At 35.1% G+C, this 21177-nt stretch overlaps 4 protein-coding genes across 12 annotated transcripts; all 4 read right to left on the bottom strand.

Annotated features, from left to right (window-relative positions):
• LOC107407023 (stearoyl-[acyl-carrier-protein] 9-desaturase, chloroplastic) lies at positions 1–1769 on the bottom strand. Its single transcript, XM_016014241.4, has 3 exons — positions 1552–1769; positions 837–1323; positions 1–745 (listed from the first exon to the last, which is right to left on the bottom strand). The coding sequence occupies exons 1-3, from the start codon at positions 1680–1682 to the stop codon at positions 182–184; spliced, it is 1182 nt and encodes a 393-aa protein (XP_015869727.3). The 5' UTR covers positions 1683–1769; the 3' UTR covers positions 1–181.
• Positions 1770–2177: 408 nt separating this feature from the next.
• LOC107407219 (protein IQ-DOMAIN 14) lies at positions 2178–7138 on the bottom strand. Of its 7 annotated transcripts, XM_060817319.1 has the most exons (9): positions 6719–7011; positions 6567–6615; positions 5847–6064; positions 5519–5600; positions 5349–5446; positions 4480–4911; positions 3655–3885; positions 3348–3476; positions 2178–3168 (listed from the first exon to the last, which is right to left on the bottom strand). In XM_060817319.1, exons 5-9 carry the CDS (start codon positions 5421–5423, stop codon positions 2419–2421), a joined length of 1617 nt encoding a protein of 538 aa, XP_060673302.1. In that variant the 5' UTR covers positions 5424–5446; positions 5519–5600; positions 5847–6064; positions 6567–6615; positions 6719–7011; the 3' UTR covers positions 2178–2418. The 7 variants fall into 7 exon arrangements, with proteins under 7 accessions (XP_060673302.1, XP_015869961.2, XP_048333129.1 ...); XM_016014475.4 differs by lacking the exon at positions 5519–5600; XM_048477172.2 differs by lacking the exons at positions 5519–5600; positions 6567–6615 and having other exon boundaries at positions 6967–7138.
• Positions 7139–11267: 4129 nt separating this feature from the next.
• Positions 11268–14516, bottom strand: LOC107407071 (uncharacterized). Of its 2 annotated transcripts, none has more exons than XM_016014303.4 (2): positions 14240–14516; positions 11268–12133 (listed from the first exon to the last, which is right to left on the bottom strand). In XM_016014303.4, the coding sequence occupies exons 1-2, from the start codon at positions 14332–14334 to the stop codon at positions 11512–11514; spliced, it is 717 nt and encodes a 238-aa protein (XP_015869789.3). In that variant the 5' UTR covers positions 14335–14516; the 3' UTR covers positions 11268–11511. The 2 variants fall into 2 exon arrangements, with proteins under 2 accessions (XP_015869789.3, XP_015869796.3); XM_016014310.4 differs by having other exon boundaries at positions 11273–12133; positions 14250–14515.
• Positions 14517–16768: 2252 nt separating this feature from the next.
• LOC107407061 (uncharacterized) lies at positions 16769–21024 on the bottom strand. Of its 2 annotated transcripts, none has more exons than XM_016014294.4 (6): positions 20887–21024; positions 19793–20285; positions 19022–19332; positions 18865–18921; positions 18126–18604; positions 16769–17525 (listed from the first exon to the last, which is right to left on the bottom strand). In XM_016014294.4, exons 2-6 carry the CDS (start codon positions 20212–20214, stop codon positions 17208–17210), a joined length of 1587 nt encoding a protein of 528 aa, XP_015869780.1. In that variant the 5' UTR covers positions 20215–20285; positions 20887–21024; the 3' UTR covers positions 16769–17207. The 2 variants fall into 2 exon arrangements, with proteins under 2 accessions (XP_015869780.1, XP_024928335.1); XM_025072567.3 differs by having other exon boundaries at positions 20750–20888.
• Between the last annotated feature and the right edge of the window lie 153 nt (positions 21025–21177).

The following is a 21177-nucleotide window of genomic DNA, read 5'->3' as shown; positions in this document are numbered from 1 at the left end:
TCTGATTGGAACCAGATTATGAATTATTGATATCCTCGGACAATAATTAAATATCAATGATATTGCAAATTAACTAATTAAGCACATGTGTTTGTGTGTGTGTTTTGGGGCGCGAGTGCGCAATTTCGTAAGAAAATATAAAGTAATGGCATGCATGAAGTAGTAGCTTGTCATACATTGGTCAAGCGAGAACTTGTCTGTCAAAAATCCAGCTGAAGGGAACAAAATCAGTTTTAGCGATGATAGTGGACTGAGCTCTTTCTTCAAGCTTTCTATATCTCTCAGGCAACCCACACACATAATCCTGAGCCTTCCGACCCTCGCTGGAAAGCCCTGTTAGCTTGGCTACCTTCCATTTTTCCAATAAATGCTCCAGAATTTCCACATAGTCCATGGTCGTATACACTCCAATTCTAGAGGCAATATTGGTAAAGTGTCCAAACAGATATTGGTCATGGCCATCGTACATAAAATGTGCTGGCATGGTGATCTTCTTCCTTATCATGTACCCAAAAGCCACCATTATTCCATCTGGATCCACCTCCAACATCTTACCTACAATCTTCGAATAGGCGCTTTCATGTCTCTTCTCGTCCGACGCGATTGTGCCGCATATTTGAGCAAGCTTTGAGTCTCCATGCTTCATCGCCAGCTTTGCAGTGTTTGCATGGGAGATGAATGTTGCTCTTTCTTGAAATGCTGTGTATATCAATCCGCAGTATGGATTCGTTCCAATTCCAACTTTCTATATATATTTACATGAAACAAATTCATAACAGCTAATTAATTGACAAATTAATAATTAACTAACTAACTAACTAATTACTACTACTTACCATCCCCGAGGCAATGAGATATTGAATGGTCTTCTCCACTTGTTGCATGTCGACTCGTCCGGATAGGTAGAGATACTTGTTGAGAAGATCACCATGCCTATTCTCTTCCGCACTCCAAGCTCTTGTCCAAGTTGTCCATGGCGACTCATCCGCACCACTCACGTCCAGAACTCCATTGCAGACTGTCAAACGAGCTTGATATGTTGGGAGGGCTTCTTCCGTGATCATATCGCCCACCAACACCACGAAGTAATCATCAGGGAGTTCCTTGGCCCTGCTTCTCAGCTCTTTGACTTGCTCCACAAACCCATCTGAAGCAGGGTCTGGCAACAATTGTTGTGGTTGCCAAGATTTCTCAATGGGTTTTAGGATGGGCAAAATGCTGTCCCTTATCCAGTCTTCCATCGAATTCCACACTTGTGCCTTCTCATCTGCTTCATAGTGGGGAGGACCCTGCATATTGGACATCTTCACATTTTGTACCTTCCTGTCCAATCAAATTTTATTTAAGACAAAAAATTAGTAGAAGCAATATTATATATTATCCATGCATGATCATTTTTCACATCGTTTAATTAATTATCAGCTACCACGGCTATATTTAAGGTATCTTTGTCTGGTTCTTTTTATTTTTTATTTTTTTAATAACACAAAAGAAATAAATAATCCGTGAATTAAAAAATTATATAATGTTATAATGTGATCACGCACGGACCTAAAGCGGAAGTGAGCCACCCCAATATTGAACTTGGAAGATGAAAATTTGGTGAGCGAGAGGAAACCAAGTGAAGGTTTAGAGGTAGATGCAGATGATGAGTTGTAGTGATGGAGTTTTGTAAGAGCCATATGGATCTTCTCCTTAATTTTATTTTGCTTTTAGTACTGCTTTTCTCTCTGTATTTATATCCCACCACAAGAGCAAAGCCACCATTAATTTACATTGATTAATAGTCTTTTATTAAGTAGTTGTTTCCATATGTTGCAATTTTCAGCAAGAAAATAAACTCCTTAAAAGAGGGAGATTGTTGGTAATCACGTTTCTTGTGTGAATATGTATTGATTAGTCTTCTACTTGAAATTTTCTACCTTTTATTTGGATTTCTTAGCAAACGCCACTTACACTTTGACAAGTAGAGAGACCGTATCGAGCTGCACGGTTTCAATTTGGGAAAGCGCTCTCCTTTGGGCCTAAACCATGTAAAATGCTTGGGCCTCCAAATTACTTAATACACGCTCTTGCGATGTATATCCGAAACAAACAAGGCCATATACAGGTGGGCAATTCCAAGGAATAATATGGCTAGTATTTGGCATCACACGAAGAGAAGGAACAAAATCATATTAAAACAAACCAAAAAGAATAGGTGTGATGATAACTTTTCCAAAAACCCAAATAATCCTGTTACATCCCAATTACACAAACCAATATCATATATTTCCTATTGTGTCTTTTATTATTTTACACCAATATTTTCGTAACTCAAACTATTATCACCATGCACTCAAATCAAAATAAAACAACCAAGATGGTCAATGAGGGGGATCATAATACATGTTAAAAAGATATACCAAAATAAACAAATCACACGAATCGGTTAAACGGCTTCCTCCCAACCCCGGCGGGCAAAGACACCGTGGAATCCACACTCAAATCCCCTACGGATTGCAAAGACTGGTGCTTATCTAAAACCCTCGGAGAACTAGTATCCTTGCTATTAGAGAAGAATGAGCCTTTGTTCCACTTGAAAGAACCGATCCCTTGTGTCAGAGGGAATGACATCCTTCTTTTTGTGTCACTGCTTGGAGTCCCCATATACCTCTCCTTAGGATTGCTATTAGCTCTCGCTTTGGCTTTGGCTGAAACTGTCGGAGCCATGTAGTTTGGAGCCGAGAATGGTGGGCAGCTAACAAGACTGTCGTCATCCTTTAATGGGATATCGAAAGGGGATTCAGCTCCACTTGCTCTTGGTTTAGAAAATTTTGATTGACTTGAGCTGTTTACTAGTGGACTTCGACTATTTGGAGGAGGTGTTCTTGCCTGTTTCGCGCTTGGGACTATGGTAGATTTAGAGGATCTTGGCGTGGGTGTATCCATATTAATATTATCAAACACAAAAGGACTTTGCTTGTGGCTGCTTGGTGGCCTCGGACTTGGCTTGAGCTCTGAGTGTGGTCTTGGAGGAGTAAGTTGGAAGTTCTTCACCGCACTGCTTTCGGGTGGATTATTAGTTGAAGGCAACTGCCTTTCCAACCAGTTCCACCACCATGGAAATCCCCCAGATCGGATGTCTGAAAGAGGTGTTTGACCAGATTTAGGAGTAGCTTTCCACAACTGTCAACAACAATAGAGACAAAAAAGCAACGTTAAACCCTGCTGCTTTTGTGGTATTACAGAAAAACAGAACCAGATTCTTTCAATTGCATTGTTCGTGTGCAATAAAATTGAATTCTTAGTGCATGTCCCCTGGTGGACCACTCTGGAGAATCAAATGCACATGCACATAATATTACCTGGTGTGAATATGCATAGGCCATGGCTCTTTCTCTCTTGACAATTGCCTCAACCTTTCTCTGCAATCTTGCCTCTACTTCCTCCTTTGTCAGCAAGCTATCATCCCATTCATCATTACCTGCTTCAGACTGTACCACCATTCCCAACTGGTTAGAAATATACATATATATATATATATATATTCACAAATAAACAGAAAATCTATAGCATTATTACTGCAGAATCTCCACTTTTGTACTGCTCCCTACACAGTTGCCTGTTTTTTCAAAAGCTTATCCGTTCGAAGACAGGGATGAGGAAACTTACTGTCTGGCTCAAGTTCCACTTGCCAAAGTTACTTTCCACTTCCTTGGCTTGCGCTTGACGTCTGGCTTGGTTTTCTAGCATCTGGATCCTCCTAGTCTGAATCTGAGACTGGACCCGCACCAACAGTTGCATGTACTTCATGGCATTTGATGTCTGCCGCTTCACATTTTGTCCTCTCACCACCCCCTGAAGCCTCACGAGGCCCTTAAGAGCTCTGAAACTCCTCCTTGCCTGTATGGCAAGCATACTGTTATGCTCGGTGAATTATGATAAAGGGGCCCAGAACATCATGCTTAGTAACCCTAACTTCTATCAATTTCTTCCTTAAAGTATCTTGACCTATTGAGTAGTTTGAGGTCTCTGTTAATAGCTAGCTAATCACTAAAATTTTGTATGTTGGAAACAAATTCTCAGACAGAAAAGAAAAACAAATTTGGTGGCCTAACACCAATTGCCCACAAAATGCCTACTTCTTAAACTGAGACTCTGCAATACAATACTAAAGTTCAAACATAGACAGCATGATTTTAGAGACCCTTCTACAGCCTATGTTTTTTTGTAAATTGGGGAAACAAATACCTTTCTCCGTCAATACTTCTCCAAAACATGGTACTTTATGTTTTTATGGTAGGACATACGGTTCATACTGTCTTATATGGTCTCAGGAAGAGCTAACAGAGAGAATTATAACAGTTGGAATCATGCTTTTTGTTGAGTTAAGCCTCGCCATTGTCAATTTTTAGTTTAAAGTCTCTTGACAAACCCCAAGACCTTGGATTGGTCCTGCTAATTTCTACAGAGTTAACCAAGGAATTACAAGCTTACCGCATAACCTCTATAGGCTGCTTGGATCTTAGTAGCTGAAGCATGATGGCTCCTTAATGTTGGTTCTGGTCTGTAGCTAATCTCCTTGTGGTGATGAACAATCCGAGGAGAAGCAACTCTTGGAGAAGCAGCCCGAGGTGAGGCAACTCTAGGAGAAGGAGCCCGAGGAGAAGCAGCCCTAGGTGAAGCAACCCTTGGAGAAGAAGCTCTAGGAGAGGCTGCTCTAGGTGGCACAAATGGTGGTGTTCTTGGTTGCTCAGGAGGTGTGGGAGGCCTAAAACTTAGCCTTTGTTGCTCTCTTTCAAAATCCCCAAAAATTTTCTCAATGCTGCTCGGCTCTCTAAAGAGGGGAATGAAGGAATTTGTATCTCCATGCCTTCGGTTCCCTAGACCTTTCTTCTTCTTTTCTTTTGTGGTTTTCTTCTCTGAATCCTGCAATATCATTAACGATGAGAAATATCACTTTTTCTGCTTCTTGGTTGCTCAGTAAAGCCAGAAATGCATGTTAACCAGAAGAAGATTAAAAAAAGTAATCAAACACTGCTAGAGTACAATAGGCAAGCCGAGAAAATCTATGAAAACAGGATTACATTGAACCTTAATATTTATGATACAATAAACAATAGATTTTTTTTTTTTGTTTAATGGTATGATTTCACGATAGTAAACCACCTAACAAAATATTTATTACATATTTTGTTCTATGCAACCTCTTACTATTTTAATATAGACCATTTCAACTGCTAGGCTCAATTGTCTACTTACTTTGAAAAGTATGAAGAAACTATGGTATCAGCCACTAGAAATCAATCATAGAAGAATGACTACAATAATACCCCCAAAAAGAAGAACAAAACTAAACCACTTACATTAACTAGCTTCTCCTTTGAGTGGGGTATAAAAACCCTCTTGATTGCAGAAAACCAACTCCCTTTCTTTCCCATGTTCCTAGCATTACTGTCTCTCCCTGAAAAAGTCGTAAAATTAAGCAACTGAGAAATTTGAAAGTGCATGAAAAATCACAATTTTAAAATTATACCGTATCCCGTGTGGTAAATACATCTTCAGGTGGATGACAAAATCATTTTCAACATAAAGCAATTATATGATTTTCCATACAACTTCAGCCATATTAAAGGTCCAGCGTATCATGACCATAGATATGAAAAAAAAAAAAAAAAAAAAAAGATATGAACTTCAACCATCTTCCTATTTTTTGTTCCATTATGAAATATACAGAAAATTATTAGAATTCCCATATTAAGGAGCAATTTGCAAAAACATAAATTATGAACAAAGCCAGCTTTAAACTTGCTTAAACAATTAACAATCGCGACTACTAATGAAATATTAAAACAGAAACTTACCAGGTCGTTGGGTTACGAAGAGCCAACGGCTCTATCCAAAGAAGAACAAAGAAAATAAGACTAAAATTCTTTGCTCATAAGCAAAAATGAAGATCCTTTTTCGGAGATAAGAGAAAACAGGGGAATCTTCAGACAGGATCCAATATGGTCATGTAAAAACAAAGAAATCTCTGTGCTTTTAAACTGACTCCAAATCTTCAAGTCTGGATAAATTTCCGCTAACAAAGGCCAGAATTTAAAATCAAATTAATAATATAAAGTATACGAACAAATACACAATGCCAAAGCAGAAGTGTTTAAATTAATAGCTGTGAAAAATAATTTTCAATTTGTTAGTTAAAAGTAAAAAATAATAATAATATTAATTATTATTATTATTATTTTCTTTGTTATGTGTCTAAATTAGAAATATCTTTTTCTGAAGAACACAAACAAGATGAGGAAAAAAACATACAAATTATGAACCACACAAAATACTTTTGGAGGCATGTACACATACACAGAGACAGAGAAAGGGTTATGAGATACTAAGATGTGAAGAAAAAAGGTAAGATTATTGAAAACATATTTATAAATACTAATTAAATTCTTTAGGAAACACCATCTGACACCCTGAAGACAGGAAGGATCCCAAGAAAGATGATTTTTTATTGAGGGATTACCATAAAACATTTCTCCACAGGAAAATAAAAAATTTAAAAAAAAAAGAAAAAGGCTTACTTTCTCTCTCTGTCTCTCTCCTTCTCTCTCCCCCAAAATTTACAGTGATCTATATCTCCAGCAAATAGCATAATTAGATGTTTAGGCAAACCATAATTAAGGAAATTAAGAAAAACCCAGTAAAGATAAACATAGCATCCTATGATTTGTACCTTCTTAGACCTTTAACCCTTCAAAAATCTCCTTGGAAAAAGAAAAAAAAAAGCTGCTACAAGCAAAAGAAAGAAGAAGAAGGAGGTGAACGGAAGGGCTTCTCTTTCTTTCTTTCTCTGTTTCTTGAGTGTGCAGTTAGCCTGCCTCTCCTTTGCAATACCACATGGTTTATTTTATTTTTATTTTTCTCTTCTAGAAAAAAATTAATATATATGACAAGTGTTACAACTTTGAATCGGGTTCTTACTTGGTATGATATTACTTTTCCTTCTTTGCCACCTTTCACCTTTTGTAGGGTTTATAAAATTTGTTTTTGGGTTTTTTTGATGATGATGATGATGAGAGAGAAAGAGAAGAATTAAGAGAGGGGGAGGTTGGCCACTTTCTCACTCAATGTGCCCAACTTCAACTAACTTTACTTCAATGGGAAGACTATTCGGACACCAACAACAACAACAAAATCAAACTCCCTCCCCACTTCTTATACGCTTTGGGTTTGGTTTGGTACTCTCTAATTCTTTCTTATTATTATTATTATTTTTTAAAAAAATTGTTTGTTTTAATTAATTATACCATCATTTCCATTATTATTATTATTACTACCTTGGCTTAACAGAACTGCATTTTTATTTATTTATTTATTTATTTTTATCCCATGTAAGAATAAATAAATAATATCAATAATTCTCATCGAAAAAAAAAAAAAAAAAAGGGATGTAGATTCTCATGACTGAACAGCCTCACGCGGTTCTGTCTTGGCCCATGACGCACGCGTCAACGACAAACGGCTTTAAGATGCCTTCAACTATGCTATAACGTTCAACAAACAAATTTAAAGTACTTTTTGTCTTATTTCCATTTTTTTCTTTTTTCTTTTTTCTGTTTCTTAGAAAATAGCTATAATTTTATTACATCTTAAATTCTAAAACCAAGATAGGAGTATTAAAAATTTCGAAAAGGCCAAAAAGATAAAATAAATGAAGTTTTATGTTGTTAATTATTTCATGGGTTTTTCCCAAACGTTAAAGATTAATTCGATGGAATTGAAGACAACGCAGGTACGAGAGTAGTGTAAGTGTAGGTGATCATGGGTGGGACCAGGTGCCTGGTGGGTGGTCTTGTATGGTAATGACAGTATTTCAGGAAGTGTGGACCCGGCGACGTGGAAAGGCACCATGTGATATCAGCCACTCGATCAGAATATAAATAATCTCTGCAAAGTTTGGATGATGATGATGATGATGGCTGAATGTCGATTTCATTTTGGCAAAGCTTTTGTTGTAAAAAACCTTAACAAAAATAAAAACGAAAAACATGGACCGTCTACTTATTGCTCTTCTACTCCCTGTAGCATTATACCGTTCTGTCTTCGCACGTGACTCGTGAGACGTGTAAATTACCTCTCAGTTGACGAAGTCACCTCACGTGGCAATTCATACAAGTCCTATAATTATAATCATTATCAAATTCTTTCCTATTATTCTTTTCTTTTTCTATTTATTATTATTATTATTTTTTTTTTTGGGAGATTGTCACTTCATTGATAAGGTCATTTCCTATATATAATAAATTTAAGAAATATGTTTTCAAAAAATTGAAATTGTAACCAGAAAAAATAAATGCCTAAAAATAAAAGATGGCACGGTATGGTATGGTAAGTAATACAAACAATATAACTATGTTGGCAATGAACATTCAAAAAGATGCCTAGAAAGAAACCCAACTCATGTTGAATGGAGAATCTTAACTAGGACTTTCAAATTTGTTAGGCTAAATGGAAGGCTTTTTCACTCTCTTATTTTAAATTTTCAATTAGGGCATAATGTTAAAGAGTCTTAAGATATGTGAACTCCACAATTTTCATTATTTTAATTAACATATGCATGAATCAAGATTAGTTTAAAAGATGATCATGTGCCAGGGAAAAAAAAAAAAAGGAAAAAAAAAAAAGTTATCTTCTAGCTTGACAATAATTAATTAATAAGAAAGATTTAGAGAGGAGAGAGAGATAGAGCCATGCAAGATCATCTAAGAGGTTGCAACTGAAGATGTGATTTCTTCCGTGTATGATGTGTAGATATATTTGAATTGATGACTAAAGAAGCTAACTCATTAATATAGAAGAGATTATATCTGCATTTGTGCTTCATTATTATACATGGAGAATATATTTATAATTCGGAGAAATAAAATATATAATATATAAATATATATACACAAGCTAGCTATATATATTATATATACACAACCTAGCTAGCTAGATGATGATCCATCTCTCTGTGTATATATATATATAGCTTAATTATATTAATATATTATGCTAAGTTTTTTTTTTATTTTTTATTTTTTTAAAAAAACTATTAGATTTGTTTGCGTTTATTTAATTATACTAGATCTAGTTTTAAAACTAAATATAAAAGGTTGATATTTACCACAAAAAAAAAAAAAAACATATAAAAGGTTGATTTTTTACAGATAGATGTGACATATATTATTAATAATATATATGTAAAATATAATGGTAATAATGAGTTTGATAAGGAATTTTTATTTATTTTTTGAAATAAGAGTTTGATGAGGAGATTTATTTAAAAAATAAAATGAGACAGGTAAAACCTGTATATTGCTAAAGGTACAAGCTTTCTAAACATCCATCTGTCTACTTGAGATATCTAGCTCCTTAATTTATGTGAAGAACAATGATTTCTCTTAATTAATTTATTGATATTAAAAAAAGCATGCAATTCTTTCTCAACCACAATATAAAATGCACGCACTACTTTTTGACACGGGAATCTACAATGACATTAGCCTGACGATGATTCCTGCAATATTCTTATTGCATAAATATACATATGCTTAAAAGAATTCGTGGTATATATAATAATGAATTAATTAGGTGGTTTTGGTTACCACTCACTAATTAAGCTTCACTTCTTCTTTCACTTTTTTAGACTAAATACATGCATTAATTGAAAAGTCTATGTTATCAATTCGAAGGCTAGCCCTTTATTTAATTTTCTCCACTAAAAACAACAAAGTATAAACAAATACTTCAACTAGCTAGCACTTTAGACCAACATTAATTGTTTTTATTTTTATTTTTTTTTTATTTGGGTTTTAGATCAAATGTTGTTTAGCCGAGGCTATATATATGTAGGAGGAAAGAATTACTACATGTCGGACTGTATGTCTTTACAGATCAAGGTATTTGGTGTGATACGCGCGTTTTGGATATATAACATTAAAGTGCTGAAATTAAAGATATATTTTGAGCCAATTAATATAATCAAAACCATTATCTATATATGAATCTCAGCGCCAAGGGGAGGGAAAAAAAAAAAAAAAATTTCTCTATGAATACTTAGAATAAGAAGTGATCATTGAAAATTGGTTGACGTTGTTTAATTAGACATGTCCAAAACTGCACAATTTTTATGCAAGATTGCATTGACAAAAACAATGAGAAAGTTAACTTGAGAATTTGGATTAATAATTAGGAGAGTAGTTAGGTTTTTCTTAATCTTAATGAACGGAAAATATATTAAATCCCCCTATTACAGCCTATATTGAACTATATATATATAGTATACAATAATTATCTTATCAAAATATACAGTATAAATAAATCAGGATAAAGCACAAATAATCACTTTGTCTTTTTTAATTTGCAGTTATTCTAACTTTATAAATTAAGATATCATAATATGATTAAGATTGATATACAATAATATATATATATAAGACCGTTACAGCTAATAAATTTATTAAAATGCACGTTAATTAAAAAAAACAAAAAAACAAAAACCAAAAGGTATATAGAGAAGTAAAATGATGGGAAGTGACAGATATAATATAACCTATAATGTTGTATATAGCTAGCAAGTGACGCAGATAATGATTAGGTGGTTGATTTCTAATTGTATTTGAAAGCGGAAAAATAATAGACATGAGTGAGTTTGTGGAGTTGACATTAGTCATATTATCATTCATATAAAATCAACCTAACTTTGGTTAGCTAGTGTGATGCAGATTAGACAACCACTACTAGCTGGTATGAATCACTTTGCGTTGGATTTGTTTTTTTTAGAGTGGCTTATAAGCAAAACCACTCATTCTAAATTTACCACCAAGTTAGCTAATCTAGGGTAGTTAACCTACTTACATTTCATTTTATGTTCTATTTGTCCCCTTCTATAAATAGGACCTTTTTTTTTGGTAAATATAATAATTAAGACCTTTATAAATATATATATATATATATATATATGTATGTATGTATATGTTGGATAGGATCACGTTCATAAGAAAGCCAAATTTGAGTTTCTTTGCAACATTTTACCACTTAGTGCCTGGCTATTGAAGGGAAATCCCTTGTAAAGTTCTAAGTGTTGTACATATTTCTTATAAAGAAATGAAAAGCAATTGACATATGCATAATATATAGTATATTAGATTTATCAGTGTAAATATCCATAAAGTTTTAATTTGTAAATGCATATAAAAAAATATGTTATTTGAGAAAAAATATCAGGTAATCTGTTGGCTGATTTGCATTAACAAATTTAAAATATGTAGATTGCACTTAAGAAATTGTAAATAGAGGCAACCAGTTGCTTTTGAATACAATAATTTGATGTAGAATTCAGAAAGCACAAAAATTACCCCATGAAAAGATCATCATATATTTATATTATGCCATTTAAAATTCCAAAAAGGAAATGTCAAATGAAGAAGGGAAATCAATCCAACTTCAATTGTTTAAACTAGCAAACTTCATTTTTAACTAATCTCAAATATTGATCAATTCATCAACTAAATTTCTTTCTTCATCTTCAAGTTCCTCTTCCTCTTCAGCCATCACCATTCTGCTAAGAGGACTAGGTCCAAGCTTCTTCCTTCTCATCATGCTTCTCCTCCTTATGACTTCCATTTGGTTTCTCCTTCTGACTTGCATCATTGCTTCTTCTTCCACAACAAATCTCCTCATTAGGACATCGTCTGTCAAAGATTTTCCCCTGAATACTCTTCTCCCTTCTGTACTATGTCTGGCACTTGGAATCCTCTCCTGTGGGGCGGCATTGGCGTTCGATAATGGCTTGGATCTGGGATAACTATTGCTTCTTCTTGGTGGAAGCTCAGCTCTGAAAACCTCATTGTAGGAAGATATTGGTGCACAAAGACAAACCCTGGTGAATGAAGTAGCCACCTTGAGGGAAGTACATTTTCTTAGTTTCTGTTGTCTATTGACATTATTATTCGAACATTTTGTTGTTGTTGTGGAAATCTCTGTGGTTTTGGATATGTTTTTCCACAGAGCAGCTCCATTCGCTGTCGGTGTCGGAACTTCTGTTGGCTTGGAAATGGTTCTCCAAACATTGGCCATCTCCATTGCTCTCTGATACCAGGGCTTCCTGTACAACAACAAGCCCATGTCATGCCTCATTTCTTTATGGTGATGATGATGATGAAGAAGATGGCTATGCTTTTCTATATACATATTGCACATATATGTATAAATATATATATATATATTACAAACAAATTAATCAAATGTTCATTTTTAACTAAACACAAGTTGCGAAGAAAGCTTTAAATAATGTGCCCTTTTGGTTTGGTCATCTAAAACTAAAAACTTCCCTTGCCTTTGGAGCCAACTTTGAAACCAAAATGGATGCTTTTTTGTTTTTTTTTTGTGTTTTCCTTCTAAACTTGTCCAAGCCAACAGCACTGTTACGGGTTGCCAAGTTTAGGGACTATGACTTTGACAAATTCAATACTCACCATCTGATGGGTTAGAGAAAAAAAACTGAAATCTATACTATACAATGATGATGATAATTGACAACATATATTGTGAGTATAGAAAACGTCAAAATCAAAGGAAGTCTGACTGGTTTTAGTTTGTCGCAAAGGATACGTGGTTGTCGATATTCCAACTTGGTCTAAGTCAAATTCTTGGGGTTAATCAGAATGTCTAATATTAGACTCTGCCTAATGTTTATGGAGTATTTACCAAAATTAAAATAAAATAAAATGTCTATGGAGTAATTTAAACGGCCTTTTGAAACCGGCTTTTCTACAACCAACAACTTCTTATATTGTAACGTACTAATATTTAGACTTTGAAATTGAATAAGACTACATATATATATATATATATATATATATGTACTTATCATCATTTATATCCCATTCTTCCTGGGTGATGATGCCCAGTAGAGCGTTTCCCAAAATATATACGCATATAATCCAAAACTTGAACAATGCTATCTATGTCACTTCCAAACTTGAAAAGCCAATTCTATAAACTATAATATAAAATGTGCTGGATGACCCATATATTACAAGGAGACTAAACAGCATCGAGGATATAAACAATAAATGAAGAGAAGCCCAATTCTAACCGCCTAGATTCAATAATGAAATTAGCAAATATCTACTCGTTGGCTTAGGTCTAACTATTAAATCCCTTGTTAGCAATTTCACATGATCCTCCTCCATAATCTCTTTTCTCATAATAGAATAGGTCTCCAGGGAATGTTGTGTCTTTTTTTTCTTTTTCTTTTTTTTTTTGGGTAATGCTTCAGGGAATGTTATTGGATGATAGGTGAGGGGTCCTATTTATCAATTATGAAAATGATGTATAAAGAAAGTGACATGTTTTTAATATAAATAAAACCTTTTGTGTTACATTTAGAATCAACAAATATTTTGAAGAGCGTTAGAATGGAACATTTAGACAAAGCTCAAGCTAGCAACAATCTCTAATCATCCCGGTTTAGCCCAACAAGCTATATTAAGTTGAAGCTCATGTTCGAATCAAAGTGGGCTCAACTAAGTCCATCCTTTGTTTCTATCGAACCAGGGAAGCCTAATCAAATAGGAGGTCCACAGGTGGGCCTGTAATCAAGGGTGGACCAAATTCAATCTGTACTCTCTCTCTCTCTCTCTCTCACCCTCTCACTATCAAAAAAAAAAAAAAAAAAAAAATGAAGTGTCGTAAAACTTGATCCTCATCAAACATCCTGCATGAATATGATCCTAGGAAGTACCACATTCAAGCAACAGAAGCTTCATGTGCAATCAATCTCAGAATTTCTTCATCAACTTAAAGCATGTTTAGTATGTGTCGATCAATATATGATGAATATAACAAATCAGATAGAAGTAATTGATTACCAAGCAGAAAATTATAATGAGGATCAGGAAAACAAGAAATTTTAATATTACTTTTTTTTTTTTTTTTGGGATCACACAGTACTTTTGCTTTATCGAAAGAAACTAAGAGAACAGTATTAGAGCATAAGAGAATAAATTACAAACTCTATTGACCAAGTTTATTTATCAGAAGTATTGAAGACTCATCATCAAAACTATGTGAATGTGATCACCAATTGAGACAGTTGTTGAGTGTGTGTATGTGTGTGTGTGTGTGTGTGTGTGTGTGTGTGTGTGTGTGAGAGAGAGAGAGAGAGAGAGAGAGAGAGAGAGGGAGGGAGAGGGAGAGAGAGCATTACGTTGGCATACCTTGTGTGCGAGTTCTTTGGATCTTGCATGAACAGAGGAAGTTGAAGTATGAAAGAGGTGAAGAAAGAGAGCAAAGAAGTTTCATTTGGGTTGAGAATTGAAGAAGCTTAGCCTTTTTGCTTCAATTTGTGAATGAAGATGGGGTTGGCAATGTGCTTCTTTTCTTTTTCTCCATTCTTTATTACAGCCCAACCCCCCTCCCTCTCTCTCTTTTGCTTTGGCAGGCGTGATTCCTCTTGATTTTGAGAGAGAGAGAGAGACAGAGAAAGATAGATGGAATTTCAAATTTCAAAGGCAAAGTAAAATTGAGGCTAGCTAGCTTTATTACTTGCAATTACAGAAATACCCCTTGATGACTTTTATGTGGAAAGTTTTTTTATCTAATTCTTTACTTTCTAAGGCATAGAAAGTATCTAGACGCTTGTAATCATGTTTAGTTTCCTTGATGTCTATGATTGTTAGCATGGAAGATAGTTAGGGCATTAATATGTTAAGACATGCCTGGCCTGCCTTTGTGGTACAGCAGAATCATAAGAGGGTGAAAGTAAACCTCATCTTTTGGCCACCTTCATTTCTCAACCCTACCAAACAAACACTTCCCTTTTCTTTTTTCTTTTTTTAATGTTAATTTGGTTACCAAGCTGGAGCTCATAATATCAGTATGCCTTTGTATTCATGTACATTACTCAACTTCTGATAAAAGAAAACCCATTTAGTTATATAACAATGCAGAACTTTGCTATATTTGACGTCGGAAAAAAAAAAAAAGAAATTTACATAAAAGTCCTCAAAAGAAGAGTAAAATGGTCCAAGGTGATGGCATACATAAGATCCAGTCTGTTTATAAATAATTTGCCAATGGATGGCATCATGATTCATTTCTGTGGGTGGTGTTATATCCAGAACCCCAAAAGCTGCTGCAAAGAGAAAAAGACATGATGATTGGAGATGTTGGATTTGGGATTTCCCCATTTATTTAATACTGCTCAAAGCTTTATGTATTATACATTATATATATTATATATTTTCTACAGAAAAGTTATATGGTCCTTTCCCATTAGATATTTTAGCAAGCTGGATTTCTGGGTTTTTCCTTTATTCCGCTTAAAGGATTGGAAAAATGTTATGGTAAACAATTTGAAAGGGACTGGTATTAAACCAAACCATGTAACTCTTGCAGCACACATAGAGCAGGAACCTAAAATTAATTTTGATAACCAACTATCAATTAAGAGGGTTTACTGGGGGGGAAAAAAGGAAAAAAAAAATAAAATAAAAGAAAGGGAAAATAAAATAAAATAAAAGAAAGGAAAAAAAAATTAAAAAGAAAAGGTAAGTTAGTAAGGGATGTAAACACAATTTTAGAAAATGCCTTTTTTTTGGGTCAAAAGGATGGCAGGGTTTTCGGTCATCTTTTGCTTTTTATACATTGTAGACCATAGAAATCATGTTGTCTACTTTGGATTGGAATGAAGAGCTTCCAATAAAAGGAGGAAAAGGACAGTGATACTGTGACTATTAACTTTATGTGCCTCCCCTCAATTTTAGATCAATTAGACATAATAATATTATGTAAATGAAAGACACATTTTACCTTGACTGCAAAACACATACTAGAATCTCTTGGCCAGTGATTTTAAGTTCAAATTCCATGATTCCATGACATATGGGTTGCCCGAATTTTGTTGGGAATTTTTTGGTGAGAAAAATATTTGCCTATGGCTATAAAGCCCAAATTTTGGCCCCCCTAATCAGCCTTCAATATCAAGGAAATTTCTTTGTTTTTGTTTTTCCTAAGAACTCACCAGTCTCTCTAACCTTTCTTTATGATTCGGTTACTGCCGAGCACATCATCAAATTGGAGTCAGAATTGCTACTTCAGATCCGTAGAGATGACAACACGTGCAAGCTCTGACACCTATCAAGTATTGCAAAGCAAAAATCATCCCAGCCAATGCCTCAATTCAGGCAGGCATTATTATTGTATATCAACCAGTTTTTTAGTTCCATTTTTATTTTTATATTTCCAATCATCATTTTAGTATTTTTCTTTTCTTTCCTTTTCATCACAGCTCACAAGGATCCAAAGATATTGGTTTTTGGGTAATAATTTGTGGGTGAATAAATAAATACTGTAGAAATGTATAGCATGGAAAACAAACTCAGTGGATACCCGATCTTCCCTGCCTTTCTAATCTTACCCCCCCTCTTTTTTTTTTTTTTTTTTTTTCTCCCTTCCTGACCTTCCCGAACTTTGGCAGCTCAGCTGCAGAATTCTGACCCAAATTAAAAATCACACGAAAAAGAAAACAAAGTAGATGAAATTTCCCACCCAGTTTGCTGGTATTTTTATCTTATTTTAGATTGGTTTCTGCAAAAGTTCCATCACTTGGGGGAAAAAAAATATCAGGACTTTGCATTTGTTTTGTCCTTTATAGCCAACTTTAGAAGTTCACCGTTCCTTCAAATGACAAAGGATGGCTTTAAAATAGCGACATAGTTTGTCTGGAACTAAGGAATTGGAGCTGGTCAAATAACAAACACTCTTTCACTAACACAGCAATATGACTGATTTTTCAGACAGCCACCATTATACAACTGTAACCAATCAACGACTCTGGAAAGTCAACTCTACGTATCAGTTGTTTGTCAGATGCTACACTACAAATTCATGACCATGAGGCTTTGATACTGACACTAGATTAGACACTGCATAACTTTACATCTAAGATTTGCTACGGTCACGGTCAGTATGTGGCACAAGTGGAAACCACCGCATAAACTTATAGTTTGCCAAATTTGGACCCCATTTCAATGTCAATACTGCTACATATATACACAAGCATGCTACGGCAAACAGCCATTTTGGTCTAACTTGGTGAAGAAAAAGAATAAAAATTATGTTTCCTTGGATTTCCCAAGACAGTACAAGACTACACGTTGAGGAACTTTTTGAACTCATTGGCTATCTGGTTCACCAGAGCATCTCTTGCTCCATACAACTGAACCAGCTTTGCGTTCCCCTCGTTTTCTCTTGTTCCTAGGGAAATGTACATCAGATGCTAGACATGATTGCAGAGCTGATTGCTCTTGGGAAACAACAGTTTTCACCGTAGTATCAGGTTCTGATGATGGAATTGGACAAGGATTGGTACCCTCTAGATCACAAGTCTCTGGTTCCTTATGCTTCTCTTCAGGAGGTTGCTTACTTGTGCTTTGGAAAGCGGGTTTCTCTGTTTCAGCTGCCTCATCATGCAACAGGATATTGTCCACAATCTGCATATTATAAAATGCCAAACCGAGTAAGCATAATAAATGGGGTTTTGACGCGATTTATAAGGAACAGGTGGGCTTGCGACACATATAGAGAATAGCAGTTAATGAAATCTCTATATTACCGTTTTCTAACGTGTAACGCCCCTATAATAGTCAAAACATCACATACATTTTAATATTACAAAAAAAAAAAAAAAAAAAAAATGTTAATATGATCACTACTGGAAAGATAAATGCGAATGGAGGAGCTTTGAATGAAGATATAACGTGTCAAGAACCAATATTTAAATAGAACTAAAGATGGAACCCAGCGAAAGCATGAATATGACTCTCCAAGTAAAGGTAGAAGGAGATTTCAGGCGCTAAACCTGCCTAGAAAATTTGATATAGCACAAGAAAGTTACATAGCAGAACCTCTATTTATAAATTTTGAAATGACACGGGAAAAAGATTGTGATGAGGCCGTATCACAGGTGATGAAAATACATATTTCAGCAAGCACTAGAAAAGGAAAGTAAAAAAAAAAAAAAAAAACTCTGGAAAGAGTAGATAATAATTTGGTATGACACAGCAATTATTACATCAGGTTGGAATGCTTACATCTTCACTTGAATCACCAAATTGTGGCTGGTGAAGGGTGACATCAGCAGCAGACAACAGTCCTACAGTGCTTTCAATAATATCAGGAACAGAGATAGCCTCCCCAAAACTGGAAACTACGCTTTCAGGCATAACCAGATCACCAAGATCATATTCTGGTATGCCTCCAGTTGGAGCATATATAGCCCCCGCAGATATTGCGTCCCCATTTCCAGCAGAGAATGCTGGACTATGGGCAGAGCTGGTCTGCACATCAAAAGGTGCAAGAAGGCTCAAGTTTTCTGAGGAAGAGAACTTAGCAGCATTTTTTGACATCACCATGTCAATTTGACTCTTGAGTTTGTGAACCCAAGTATGTACTGTCTCGATCTTCCAAAGGACCTGCTCCAGGGAATTATCACCATCTCTGAACTCGAGAGTTGTCCAGTCATCACCGCTGCCAACTTTTTCATTACACTCAGCATTTTGGTCCGTTGTTACTGTCCCATAATAAATAAGGGTGCATTTAGAGCCAAAAATAAAATATACGTACTGTCCTATAATATATTAATGAGCTAAATATATATGTAAGCCAGTTGTACCAAATGATTACAAACAGGATACTTATAGATTTCCAAACATGATACCTAAAAGACAATTTTTCACTTTTTCAAATGCTTGATTGCATTTTGTAGAACTCAGTAGCTGGACATACCATGCAAATCTTTTCAGAAGAAGAATCAACACAGAAAGACGTTACCTGTGTTACCAAAATCATCGGCGACAGAAGCAGTTTCTGGATCAGTCCTCTTATTTTCTGCAATATAGCACAAACTTAAGTCAAGCATACGCTTGAATATGGTTTCTTTAAGAGATGGGGGATATCAAGAAGAGTAAAACCAAGACGCAGGTCTTACCAAGGTAGGAGAAAAAGTTATGATGTGACATGTATGATGTTATATCAGTTGTCTCTTCAACTCTCTTCCGCTTCATCCTCTTCATAGCCCTTTTTCTTTTATATTGACTGGCAAATGGCAATGATTTGGAACCAAATTCTTGTACAGTAAACTGATCAATTCCTGAATGCTTTCCCTGGTCAGATTCTGCAAGCTCTCTAGAATATCTTAATGCTTGCGACTCAAGTTCCTTAATTCTCAATTCCATCCATTTGCAGCGCCACATTACAGGACGTATAAAGTTCCTCCAATGATTTGTTAATTTCTTCTTCCTAAATGGAAGCACCGGCAATTAGGATGAGTGATGAGCAATTAATAAAGAATTCTACGGACAATGTATATTGGAAAAGGGGAAAAAATCTGAACACAGGGAAACTGATGGAATTATATACTTGTGTATATATATATATATATATATTTATGCTTGCTTGTACCAACTATAACATGTTTCATGCCATCAACCTCATGCATTCTAAGTTATAATCAAGTTGACCTAATATAAAACGTAGCAAAGCAAGTGCATGTTTACAGAAAATAGAAAGAATGTAATGTTTCAGGTGCCAGAGCTGCTTTCAAGGATACTCATTTAGCAGTATATAGCAGTATACTCAAGCTTCAACTTATAACACTGTCATTTGGTAATACTATAAACCATTCAAAGGCTATAAAAGGAAAGGTTGTACTGTTCTTCAGAATTAAAAATGAATTTTTGACAATGGAAAATGCACACACCTCATCTGAAACACATTACTAAATGCATCAAATACATTATTATCCCCAAAGAAGTGTGATTCTACTTCTCCTTCACTAAATCCAGAACAATTCTCTGTATCAGAAACAGTGTTGCCAAATGAGCTGGAATTTTCAGTTGCATCAGGATCCTCAGCTTCAGCCAATCTGATGCCAGAATTGTTTCTACGTTCTATTATATCAACGTCCACATCCTCCAGGAAACTTAGGGACTTATTTTCCTCATTCATCAGAACTTCCATCTTAATTGTAGCATCCTCACGTTTACTAATGCAACTTAAACCCTTTGTATCTGATTTTGGCACAAAACTCCTATTACTGTCTTTATCAGGCACAATTTCAGAGCCAAGATGTGGCTTACGGTCTGGGTCAATATCCTCCATTAATGGTTGAGCAGGTACCATATCACAAGCTTTCCAAGCTCAGCTTTTCCTGATTGATAAATGATACTCCAATAAAATGCCTTATAGCTCACCTGAAACCAATTTCGACATGCTAGTGAGAATTTTCAATCTGCTATAAGAAAATAACAAAAAGAAAATGGAAGTAGATTTCTACATGAGATACTAGAATATCTCAATTCTTATAATTTTTATGCTCGCTAAAATCGAAGTGGAAATGTTAAAATGAAATTCAATACGCATGCATGTGAGCTAGTGATTGGGAATTAAGAACTGTCTATTCCTCTTGACCTTCATAGCAACACAAAACCAACCTCAATGTCAAGTAATTTTGTAAACAAGCCAATCCCATTACTTATTGACACCCATCAAATGCTTAAAAATGAATTACAAAACCAACAAAAAAAAAAAATTAATAATAATGCTACCCATATTTCTAAAGACCAAAATCTTTGCATGATCAGCACCCATACAGCATAACACTTAGTATGCATGTATATGTATATGTATAATACAGCTGAAGATAAAATGGCGATACCAAGTTGAATAGACAGCCACGTATTCCTTGTCCAATTCAAGAGCAGAGAGACACGTATATATAAACGTATGCATGTATGTGTATAAAAAGGTATGCATATGTGTGGTAAGAATATGTATGGAGAATATGAACAGTACCAGTGAGGGTGAGAGTGAGAGTGAGAGAGAACGAGAGTGCAGCGGAAGTGAGGAGTTTCGGCGGCGTGCAAAGGCGAAAGGCTAGGCGAGGAGGAAAAGACTAAAAGAGTTTAACGTTATAAAAAACCTAACACACAAACTCCAACCACTTGACTATGCTCTATGCTTCCCGCTTTTCCTTAGCACGTGTGGCCACCCATTCTACCCTTTACACTTGTCTTCTTCTCATTGGAAACTCTTCTCCCTAATCAATTTCATCAACAAGAAAAATCCCTCTAATTTCGTATTTAC

The sequence above is a fragment of the Ziziphus jujuba genome, chromosome 1, assembly GCF_031755915.1.
Source record: "Ziziphus jujuba cultivar Dongzao chromosome 1, ASM3175591v1".
NCBI lineage: Eukaryota > Viridiplantae > Streptophyta > Magnoliopsida > Rosales > Rhamnaceae > Ziziphus > Ziziphus jujuba.
Note: the sequence above shows the minus strand (reverse complement) of the source record. Positions and strands in the feature narration are given on the sequence as shown.